This window comes from Pelophylax lessonae (genome assembly GCF_965119305.1).
Source record: "Pelophylax lessonae genome assembly, chromosome: 4".
In the NCBI taxonomy this organism is placed as follows: domain Eukaryota; kingdom Metazoa; phylum Chordata; class Amphibia; order Anura; family Ranidae; genus Pelophylax; species Pelophylax lessonae.
Genome location: NC_138771.1, coordinates 117,795,192 through 117,807,971, shown reverse-complemented (window position 1 = coordinate 117,807,971; position 12,780 = coordinate 117,795,192). Strand labels below are relative to the sequence as shown.

The 12,780-nt window shown below is 43.9% G+C and overlaps 1 protein-coding gene across 1 annotated transcript in view; it reads left to right on the top strand.

Moving 5' to 3' along the window:
• Positions 1 to 12,780, top strand: part of LOC309553340 (dual oxidase 1-like) — a 165,126-nt gene that overhangs the window by 136,919 nt on the left and 15,427 nt on the right. Inside the window, exon 30 of the mRNA XM_082254407.1 lies at positions 590 to 748. Coding sequence (XP_082110533.1) covers positions 590 to 748 — 159 coding nt within the window. The remainder of the gene's footprint in view (positions 1 to 589; positions 749 to 12,780) is intronic.

Here is a 12,780-nt window from a genome sequence, read left to right as displayed (position 1 = left end):
CATTTCAGCCAATTCAAGCACTCCTCTGATCTGAAGATTATGTTGTTTGCCCCTATTATCCAAGTATTCTACATGCATTTCTTTGAGATAAGTGTTCCAATGTACTAGACCCTGCCACCTGTTGCAGTGTACAAATTGATGAAACATGGTAGTCTCCTACCTTTTCTAACTTTGCAAGCCTCTCTGCCATGCCACTAATGCATTCCTTTAGGTTCGAGACGGCAGCCTAAGAGGTGTTCTTGATGTCTTCAGCAACAACCTGCAATCTTTGCAGGTTGGACATTCTGGACATTTGGATGAACAAGGACATTTGTGAAATCAGCAGGCCCTGTTCCTGGTGCTCCTGCAGTCTAAACTGTGCCATTATGTCAGGGTGCAGGGAGTGTGGGCCTAAAATGTAATCCACTGGCTCCGAAAACTGTAATCATTTAGTTCCCTATGGCAAATTAATAATGGGAAGAAAATGTTATTTTCCTAAAAATGTTGTAAATACAGTAAATTTAGCAGGTAGATTGTATGTTAAATATTTTTGCACTTTTTTAAATTTCACAACCAAATATCATGCTACAAAAATTGTATCTCTCTATAGATATATTTAGATGGACCTTTTGGTGAAGGGCATCAAGAATGGAACAAATATGAAGTTTCTGTGCTGGTTGGAGGGGGAATAGGTGTTACTCCTTTTTCCTCAATTCTTAAAGATTTGGTGTTCAAATCATCTGTGAATACAAAGATAATGTGCAAAAAGGTAAGACAGAAACAATTTTCTCACCACCTTTGTCCTGAATAGATATTTTAATAAAAAGAAACAACTGCGCTAGTCCTACCGAAATGTATGTAAGCAGCGACTTCAAGTGTGACTAACACCCCAAAGAATAAATAATATAAAAAATTTGCGCTAAAGATGATCAGACAATGTTCAAATTGTGTCAGACTTTAGATAAAATGTCCATAGAGTCCATGAAACCAAATATAAAAAGGTGACTTGTGGAATATCCATATGAATGGGAGGCTTACCAGAAACCAAATAAACACGTGCAAAATGAGAACACAAATCCTGACGCTTTCACCAAGGACACTCCATAGAGGATCTTGTGGTCCAGACCAATCCCCCTGGATGGTGTAGTTATATGTGGGATAAAGGTGAAAACGCCATAGCGTAAAACCAAACAACAATATGGGGTAGTAAAAATTATAGCACTATCTCAAGATGTGAGTCACCACAGTGCCAAAAATAAAGAAAAAAGGTGAAAGAATAAAAACCTCCACCAACAAATCCAACAGGTACTCCTTACCAGAAGTGAAAATTAAAGAAACATGAATGTGTTATGATGTGGACGAACCCCTCCACCAACAGGACTGCAGCTTACCAGATAGCTATATCCAAAATGCCCATAGGGAATGCCAAGATCCCAAACATGCTGTGACTGCAACACCATATGTCCTAAACAACCTTATGGGATGGGATTGCGTTCCGCTCATCATCAGTATCTGGCTGGGCAGTGATCACTATACAGAGGACACCTGGTCCCGGAGCTCCGGACAGCTGCACATTGCAGGTTTGAACCTATCCCGCATCCTGAGCCACCGCAGCCATAAGGGTCTCCCATTCCGGCACACGCCAGCTATTACCATCTGCTTGTCACCTATCATCATCTGGTAAGGTTGTTTAGGACATATGGTGTTGCAGTCACAGCATGTTTGGGATCTTGGCATTCCCTATGGGCATTTTGGATATAGCTATCTGGTAAGCTGCAGTCCTGTAGGTGGAGGGGTTCGTCCACATCATAACACATTCATGTTTCTTTAATTTTCACTTCTGGTAAGGAGTACCTGTTGGATTTGTTGGTGGAGGTTTTTATTCTTTCACCTTTTTTCTTTATTTTTGGCACTGTGGTGACTCACATCTTGAGATAGTGCTATAATTTTTTACTACCCCATATTGTTGTTTGGTTTTACGCTATGGTGTTTTCACCTTTATCCCGCATATAACTACACCATCGAGGGGGATTGGTCTGGACCACGAGATCCTCTGTGGAGTGTCCTAGGTGAAAGCGTCAGGATTTGTGTTCTCATTTTGCACGTGTTTATTTGGTTTCTGGTAAGCCTCCCATTCATATGGATATTCCACAAGTCACCTTTTAATATTTGGTTTCATGGACTCTATGGACATTTTATCTAAAGTCTGACACAATTTGAACATTGTCTGATCATCTTTAGCGCGACTTTTTTATATTATTAGATATTTTAATCTGACCAACAGAGGGAAGATGAAAGCTCACACTACTTTTTAATCAGACACTTTTTGGATAAGGCAATGTTTGGTACATGGTACTTCTGTTACTATATGAAGCACTGAAAAGATAAAAAAAATGTCCCCAGTTTAGATCCATCGTCCAAATAGCAAGCCACTCTGAATGCATAGGTTTACTTTGCCTCCTTTTTGTGTTAGCAAATCAAGCCTAAAATCCAATTAGTCAAAGTTTAAGATAACAAAGTAATACATTGTTTTTTTTTAAAATGGGTAAACTTGCACGCTGCTATGTTGCGCTATTGAGTGCTATAAGACTACAGAACTAAAAACATACAAAGCGGATCGGTCACACCTATACACACTCTCTAAATGTGTATCAATGTGCAAAATTATATTAAAAAGTGGTGCTATGCTCCCGAATGCTAATGTGCTAGTATCCCTTTAAATCTGTTTGCATAGCAATTTTCAGAATCAGCATATCATATCAAAGCATATATATCATAAACAAAACAAATAATGCATCACTCCATAAATTGTCCTTTGGTATGAATTTGCTTGCATATGCTCAATCTCCCATAAAAAAAACAGGCTTGTGTTCACATATCCAAACGACTGCTTCCTTAATTAGAGTTTACCACTATGTCCTTCAATCATCCACATACATTAGGGATCATCCCCTCATCCGATGTGCCCTCACCTGGGGCATAAGACCAACCAATTGTCTTAATGCGCTTTTATCCCTCTCTGGGGAACTGTTTTATGCTGTTTTACTCCTTTGGTCGCAATCTTGAATTTAGAATCCTTCTTCTTTTACACTTATCTCCATAAAGCTGGACATAGTGCTTTATCTTTTAAAACAAGGGTTTTATATCTCCCTGAGGAAGCCACGTGACCCTGTGGCGTAACGTGTAGGAGAGGGGCCAATCTGTCTTCACACTGAGGCACGCATTGTGAGCATACCGTGGAAATACTGTCTGATTGTCCTATATCCGCACTGTGAGGACTGAATGCTTTTTACAGTTTGGTGCACTCTAAGCACCAGGAAAATGTGAGGGTTTTTATATTTAGTGTTTAATAAACCGAGTGTTTTAAAGATAAAGCACTATGTGCAGCTTTCTCTCTTTATGATTTGGGTGTATAGAGAAAAATGTAAGAGAAGGAGGATTCTAAATTCAAGATTGCCACCAAAGGAGTGAAACAGTATAAAACAGGTCCCTAGAGAGGGGCAAAAGCGCATATAGACCATTGGTTGGTGAGGGCACATCGGATGAGGGAATTATCACTAATATATGTGGATGATTGGAGCACATAGCGGTGAACACTAATTAGGGAGCATTCCTTTGGATATGTGACCACAAGCCTGTTTTCATGAAGTATTGATTATTTGCAAGCAAATTCATACCAAAGGCTCTTTATGGACTGATGTATTATTTGTTTTGTTTATGATATGAGCATTTATGAGCGCGGCACCGCTTTTTAACCGCTTGCCGACCGCCGCAAGTAAATTTACTGCGGCGGTCAGCCCCGGCCAGGCAGAGTGACGTTAATTAACGTCACTAGCCTGGGAGGGTCTGGGGAGCGAGCGCGCGCCCGCGGAGGCGCGCTCCCGCTCCCGCGCGGTCACGGACCCCCCTGCACGTGTGACCGGCGGACCCGATGTCCGCCGGTCACTCGGCGAACGTCGGGGGAGAGGGAGAAAGTCAGGCGGCTTGTGTAAACAAGCTGCCTGTCATTCTCCTCGGTGTAAAAACACTGATCACACGGTTCTACTACGTAGAACCGTTGATCAGTGTCCTTACACCTCAAGCCACAGCCAATCACAGTAAGAATCACGCCCCTAGGGACACACACAGCCCCTCCCTCTCAAATAAAGTTAACCCCTTCACTAGCAGTGTATTTTTACTGTAACAGTGCATATGTATAGCACTGATTACTGTAGCAATGTCACTGGTAACCCCAAAAGTGTCAAAAATGTCAGTCAAGGGTCCGATCTGTCCGCCACAATGTCGCAGTACCGCAAAAAAAATCGCAGATCGCCACCATTACGCGTTAAATAAAAAAACAACAAAAATGACAAAAATCTTTCCCTTTGTTAGTAAACGCGATAACTTTTGCGCAAACCAATAAAAATACGCTTTTTGCGATTCTTTTTACCAAACATATGTAGCATAAAACAAATTGGCCGAAAATGTTAAAAAATTTTGATTTTTACATTTTTTTTGGGGGGAATTTCATATAAAAAAATGTGAAAAATATTGTTATTTTTGCAAAATTTACGCTCTTTTTTTGTTTATAGCGCAAAAAGTAAAAAGTGCACAGGTGATCAAATACCACCAAAAGAAAGCTCTGTTTGTGGGAAAAAAAGGACGTTAAATTCGTTTAGGTACAGCGTCGCACGACCGCGCAATTGTCCGTTAAAGTCACGCAGTGCCGAATCGCAAAATACCCCCTGGTCGTTTAGCAGCCAAATCCTCCGGGGCTTAAGTGGTTAATATAATTTAATACATTGTTTTTTGTGGGGCAATTTTTTACTGCAAAATTCGTTGTTTTCTATGCAATTTATAGGCAAAAGTGCGTAGGAAATGTTTTGCAATTTTTGACCAGCACAAAACAAAAAATACCTCCCCTATTTTGCGCTTCAAGAATGACAAAAAAAAAATTCAAAGTGCAAAGCAACTGCACTATAACTCAAAAAATACCCTCAAAAAATAAAAATATAGATTGCAGCTCTACAAAATGATCAATGAAAAGTGCAAAATCTATGCAAATAAATGAATAAATACCATAAAATAAGAAAACCAAAATAAATTAAATGAATAATTAATACATACAATAAAAACAATATTGTGACATGCTTACAATGGTAATCCTTGTGATATGACATAAATAAAATGAATTAAATAAAGTTACATGGGGGGCGTGGCCGGCGAGTGATGTGAGCGGACGTGTCCCACAGTAGCTCCGCTGGTATCCTGCTGTTATCCTGCCGATCTCAGCCATCCTGTGCCCGATTCACCTGCAATTTTCGGACTCACCTCTCTGAACCCTCTGCTTGCCGGCCGTGCCACCATTTCCATCCGGACGGATGTCCTCCCGCGGCACGAAGTCCCGATCGGCGGCGGACCCTGGCGGCCAAGATGGCGGCGCCGCGACCCGCTCGGCAAAGGAGAAGCAGAGGGAGGCCGCACAGCGTCTGTTTGCAAAGCCTCCAGGTAAAGACCTTGCTCCCCCTCCCTGTCAGGCTGATGTGACGGATGTAGATATGACCTCGGGGGACTTGGGAGATGCAGGCCCTCTACTGTCGCTGGACTCTGGGCCTTTGGCCCCCCCTGAGGCGGGAGCACCGCTGCAGTTGGGGCCTACCTCCCCTTCCATGACCCTTGACTCGGAGCCCACCCTGCGGGATATCCTTTCAGTGGTCACCACTGGCAACGCTAACATCGCTAGACTGGCTGGTGAAGTTCAGGGCATGAAACTGGAACTGTCCCTAGTACGCCAGGACATGCAGAAGCTGCGGGATCGCACAGCTGCATTGGAGGGCCGGGTTAGTACTATAGAAGATGAGTGGCAACCATTACAGCGGGATGTTCAGTTTCTCCACTCTATTACTACAGCTAATGCAGCCAGACTGGAGGACATGGAAAACCGCTTGCGTAGGAATAATGTGAGGGCAGTGGGAATCCCTGAGAAGGCGGAGGGGAAACACCCTGTGGATTTTATTGAAGCATGGCTGCTGACAACCTTTGGCAAGGATTCCTTCTCCCCTATGTTTGCCGTGGAGCGGGCCCACAGGATCCCTGCTAGACCTCCTCCACCGGGAGCCCCCCCCCAGACCCTTTCTATTCAAGCTGCTCAATTACAAGGACCGCGATGTCATCCTGAATAAGGCAAGAACCACTGCTGATCTCTCTATAGATAATGCCAGAGTCTCTCTGTACCCTGATTTTTCTGCTGAAGTGCAACGCAGGAGAGCTAAATTTCTGGATGTTAAGAAAAGGCTGCGTAAACTGAATGTGCCATATTTCATGCTTTATCCTGCCAAATTGAAGGTGGTGGCGATTGGCTCGACCCAATTCTTTGACAACCCCCAGGCCGCTGTGAACTGGCTAGATAGGGAGGAACGTCATCTAGCCCGGCAGGCACCCCCCTGAGTTTGGGGACGCTGTTATCCTTTACTGGCTTTGAGTTTCAATCTATGATGCGGAGCACTGACTGTCCGTTTCCAAGTTTTCCCCTTTTTTTTTCTACAGTTCGTGTTTTTTACCCCCCAATAGGGGTATTACATTTGGGATCACCGCTCGGCTGAGCGAGACTGTCGTGTTTCCCCCCCAGATTGATTGCATGCGGTTCCTTTGCATACTGTGCCCGTATCCTGTTGTCCTGCGGGGACATGCTGACTCCGTGGAACGGAGAATGGTTTACTACTGGGCCCTGTTGGCCCCCTTGACTTTGTTCTTTTTTGTACTGCTGCTCTTCCCCCCTTCCCTACCTCTCGTTCTTTTTCAGGTGAGACCTCTCAGGCCTAGGACTCTTCCGGCTGCAGATGGCTGGCGTGGACTGCACTTCCCTCTCTACTTACCTACGCACTTGGTGCGCATGCTCCCGGAGACTCTGTTCTGGCGGACTATGGTTGGCGGTGGGGAGTGGGGTGTCGGGTGGTCTGGGGGATTTTTGCTGTTACATTTATATGGTGTTTTTGTTAACTCATGGAGTTCTCACAGCTTAATGCATTAATCTTGTCCTCGAATGTTCGGGGCCTGGCAGATGGGGTTAAGCGTAAAGCGGTATTTGTATATCTTAGGAAGCTTAAGCCCACTATTGTCTGTTTACAGGAGACCCACCTGGTGCGCACTTCCACGCATTTGCTACGCTCTCGGGCATATCCTGTTCAATACCATTCTGTTCACTCCTCGTATTCGCGGGGGTGAGCATGTTGGTGTCCAGGGAGGTGGCTTTTGCATGCCTGCGCAGCAGGGTGGACGATCTGGGGAGATATGTTTTTTTATTATGCAAACTTAATGGTTTTCTGTGTATTTTGGCTGCTGTCTATGTCCCTCCACTCTTCTCCCACGAGGTTCTCCGTCTTTTGGCGCAATTTATGGCACCCCACCCTGATACCCCAGTATTGGCCGTGGGGGATTACAATAATTATCTTGACCCGGCACTTGACAAATTTCACCCCTCTTATCACGGGCCCGCCCCTATTTCACACCCTACGGCGTTTGCTAAGTTTTTGACGGAGTTGGGCCTCAGAGATGTTTGGAGGGACAGGCAGGCTTCCACTAAATGTTATTCCTGCTATTCGGCCACTCATGGAGGACTGTCACGCATCGATTTGGCCCTGGGGAATGACTCTATGAGGCCCCGGGTGACTGATTCGGCGTACGAGCCTCGCCTGGTGTCCGATCATTCCCCGCTTTGGGTTAGGTTTTCGGTTCCGGGCTTGGGGACTCGTGGGCTGTGGCAGGTGAACCCGTTCTGGCTGACGTTGTTCCCTGAGCCGGATCCGATTGCACCGGCCTTGGAAGACTTCCTGGCTGTTAATCGGGGTTCTGCCTCCCCTGCGGTGGTGTGGGATGCCCTTAAGGCATTTTTGCATGGTCAAATTATCAAAGGGATTACTATGGTTAAACGTAATTCTGCGCGGTGGGAGGAAACGGTTCGTGATGACATGAAGCGTAGGGAAGAGGCTATGATAGCCTTGCCCTCTCCCTCTGCACAGAAGGCCTGGCTGGAAGCGCAGGCTTTGTATAACTCGGTGGTACTTTCAGCGGCTGAGAAGAAACGATATTTCCTGCAGCAAACGTACTTTGAGGAGGGCGAGAACACTGGGCACATGCTGGCTATGGTAGCCAGGTCTCAACAGGATCCTGGCTCGGTGACGGAGATTGTCTCTCCCTCCGGGGAGGTGGTCTCCTCCACTCCTCAGGTGCTTGAGGGCTTTAGGCAGTTTTATGCTGATTTGTATCAGTCCCAGTGCGGGGGCCGGGGGGCGGCCTTGTCCTCCTTTTTGGACGGGTGCTCCCTGCCTCAGCTTCGGCAGCAGGATAGTCTGTCCCTTAGTTCTCCGATTACTATGTCTGAACTGATGGATGCGTTGGGGCAGGCACCTAATAATAAGGCACCGGGAGCGGATGGCCTTCCGGTTGAGGTTTACTCTAGGTATGGGCGAGTCCTTCTGCCGACTCTCCTCTCCACTATGCGGGATATTATGCGGACAAAAAAAAAATAAAGTTACATAGTTACATAGTAGTTGAGGTTGAATAAAGACATTAGTCCATCCAGTTCAACCTGTGTAGGTGTGTGTGGCCGTAATCATCTCTTTTTTTCTATGCTGAGATCACCATTGAGGTATTTATAAATTGCTATCATGTCCCCTCTCAGGCGTCTCTTCTCCAGGGAGAATAAATCAAGCGATTGCAGACGCTCTTCATAATTAAGGTCCTCCAATCCCCTAATTAGTTTAGTTGCCCTTCTCTGGACTCTCTCCAGCTCCAACACATCCCTTCTGAGGACTTGGGACCAGAACTGGACAGAATACTCCAGATGCGGTCAGACCAGAGTTTTATAAAGTCGTAGGATTGTAGTTTTATCTCTGGAATACATTAAATAAACTTGTATATCAAAAGTCATCTAGTGCCCAGGAAAAAAAAATTGCAAACTGAATTCACTCACAATTTTAGCAGAAGTAAAAAAAAAAAAAAAAAGGCCCATCATGGCAGCAATAATTAACCCCCAGCTTTGATGTTAGTGGATGCAATAAAAACCCTCTGCATTGGCATCAAGAGCAGAAAAAAACTCTGCACTGGTGCCCGTTTCCACAATAACAACCCCTATCTTTGATGCCAATTTCTGCAACAATAACCCCATATTATTGGTGCCAATTTTCCACAATAATAACTCCCAGCATTGGTGCCAGTGTGCCCATTTATATAGAAATAACCCCTAGTATTGGTGACAGTGTATGCAATAACAACCCCAACATTGGTGCCAGTTTAAGCAATAATAAGCCCTAGTATTGGTGGCAGTTTATGCAATAATAACCCCTAAAATTGGTGCCAGTTTATGCAGTAATAACCCCTAGTATTGGTGCCAGTTAACGTAGTAATAGCCCTTAGTATTGGTGTCAGTTAATGCAGTAATAACTCCTAAAATATGTGCCAGTTTATGCAGTAATAGCCCCTAGTATTGGTGCCAGTATATGGAGTAATAGCACCTTGTATTGGTGCCAGTTTACATAGTCAGAGTAACTTAGTAACTTTCTATGTAGCCAATGCTGTCTTCAGCTGCGGCACACTTATGTTACCGTCATACTGCTTGGCCCCCATTCACTTGCCAGCCTGGATATAACATAATTTTAGAGCAGCAGCGGACGAACTAACTTACCTCTGTTGGGTGCAGATGGTTCCGCCTGACAGTAGACCTGTTTCTTTGTGCAGAGTGAGGGGCAGAGAGAGCGCTCCAGTGCTAAGCACTCCACTGCCACTCTGCAAGGTGTCCCGATCTCACAGTCCTGCCAGTCCCCATGCAAGAGCTGCATTGACAGGAGTGTGAAGCTAGAGAGGAGAGAGAGCACAGTGCACCTCTTCCCTCCTCATTTCCTGATTTGGCTTCTCTCATCCAGCACTAAGCTGACAGGAATAGTGATGCCGCTGTCACTACTCCTGTCAGCTTGTAATGGCAGACACTTTCCTCCTGGCACCAATCCTACTTCACAAGTTACTGGAGTCATGGGGAGGCCGCCCTTCTGCCCCCCCCCCCCCCTTACCCCTACCCTGCTCAGGTGTGGTGTCTTCTTATAATAATACAAGTGTTTACTCTATGTTCCTGTGGCCATCACACATAAGACAGCAAATCTCTAGACTGAAATTCCTTTCTATTTCTAAAACAGAACTGCAGGCAGGTAACTCCTCTAGATATTAAGCTGGTCATTTCAGGTTGCTCTTTATTCTGTTAAGCCCTTCCACCAAAGGTCTCATCAGGATGGTATACAATAAACACAAATAAAAAAAGGGGAACTCTATAGTGTAATTCCATAAATAAAGCACACACCTTATTGATATAAGCCACTACTAGAGCTACACTACCATGCCACTTGGCCTAGCAGTGGGAGTGTACTGTCTGCCATCCAGTGCTTATATCTCTTGGCTGTTATACACAGTGGACGGCATGATAGCATGGATCTAATTGTCGCTATGAGAGGAGGCACTTGATGGTTCTGTGCCATGTCTTACCATGTTTATTTTTGTGAGTAGTTTTTTTTTTATATCAATAACGTCCGTGCTTTATTATTGGAATTACACTATCGAGTTCCCCTTTTTTTATTGTATACCATCCTGATTAGACCTGGTGGAAGAGAGTCAAAGAAAATAAAGAGCAACCTGTAAGGATCAGCTTACCATCTAGAGTTAAGTGCCTACAATGCTGATCTAGAATAGAAACATTTTTAATCTGCTGAGTTGCTGTCTTATGGGTGGTAGCCGCTGGAGCACAGAGTTAACGTTTATATAAAGATAAGAAGAAATAATACCTAAGCACTTTTGAAATACAAGTTTCTTTAACCAGTTCTGGACCGGAAGGATTTGTCCCCTTAATGATCAGGCCATTTTTTGTATTCGGTCTGACCAGACTATCGAGGTTGAGCAGCCCTCCCCACCCCCCACACACACCTGTACTCAATAGTGTCCACCATCAAGTGGATATAGGAGGAGTCCCCTGTAGTGCATTTGCACATCTTTCCCAGCAAGGAGTATTATCTCCAAGGGTTAGAAAGGCTGGATTCATCTCTTTTTCATGGATAGTGTAGGACCCACTGATAATGGGGTACTTCGACGCAGTAGTGGGCTTGAGCACGATATGGCCATATGGTGGGACCAAACCCCCATTTTTATTTATGGACTCTCTTCAGATTTGGTAGTAATTTCTTTTGCATTTGCGCGCTATTCTTTTTTAATATACATGTCTTTTGGTTCATAGCTGCAGCAGCTTTGGAAATACATGGGTATGCTCCCTCAAATTTTTTGCCCATTTTTTGCGATTCGGCACTGCGTTATTTTAATGGAAAATTGCACGGTCGTGCGATGCTGTACCAAAATAAAATGAATGTCCTTTTTTTTTCCCACAAATAGAGCTTTCTTTTGGTGGTATTTGATCACCTGTGCAATTTTAATTTTTGCGCTATAAACAAAAAATGCAACAATTCTAAAAAAAAAAAAAAAACAATATTTTTCACTTTCTGCTATATAACATTTCCAAAAAAAAGTTTAAAAATTAAATGTTTTCATCCTTTTAGGCCAATTTCTTTTCTGTTACATATTTTTGATAAATAAAAATTGTAATAAGCGTATTTTGATTGGTTTGCGCAAACGTTATCCTGTGTACAAACTAGGGAAAATATTTATGTAATTTTTGATTATTTATTTTTTTCACTAGTAATGGCGGCTATCTGTGATTTTTAGTGGGACTGCCACATTGCGGTGGACAGATCAGATCCCTAACTGACATGTTTGACAATTTTGGGGGGACCAGTGACATTACTACAGTATTCAGTGCTAAAAATATGCACTGTTCCTGTAATAATGACATTGGCAGGGAATCGGTTAACCTAGTGGGTGATCAAAGGGTTAAATGTAAGCCTAGGGGAGTGTTTACTAACTGTGGGGGGAGGGGCTTGTGAAATGACCATAGTGACCTGTGATCCTATATAGAAGGATCACAGGCGCTCTGTGATCATTTCAGAGAGAAGAACGGTCAGCTGTGTTTACAACAGTAAACCATTGTTCTCTCTCAGCGGGGAGCGATCGTGGGTGGTCAGCGGCAATCGCTGCCGCCAGCCCCATGCATCGTCATCCCCGCTGCCTAGTGGGGGGGCGGGAGCACGCTGTTGGCGGCGCACGCTTGCCCCCCCCAGCACCAAGCGCGTGATCGAAGTAGTCCTGCGTAAAACTGCGACGAGCAGCCCGGAACTGGTTGATAAACATTATTTAATGAACATTGTTTCTGTCATATCATAAGGATTTTATTAAAAGCATGTCACAATACTGTTTTTATTGTATGTATTAACTGATTATTAATTTAATTAATTTCACTTAGCATATTTTTTGGTATTTATGGATTCATTTGCATAGGTTTTGCACATTTCATTGATCATTTTGTAGCGCTGCAATTCATATTTTTATTTTATTAGGGTATGTTTCAAGTTATAGTGCAGCTACTCTTTCAATTTTTTTTATCACTCTTGAAGTGCAAAATAAGGGAGATATTTTTTGTTTTGTACTGCTCAAAAATTGCAAAATGTTTTTTACGCACTTTTGCCTATAAATTGCATAAAAAACAACGAATTATGCAGGAAAATATTGCTAAACGTAAAGCCTAGTTTTCCCCACGATGTTTTACTTTGTTATCTTAAACATTGACAAACTGGATTTTAGGCCTGATTTGCTAACGCAAAAAGGGGTAGAGTAAACCTATGCATTCACAGCGGCTTCCTATGGGGGCACTCGGCAGGGGGAGGAGCCAGGAGTGGC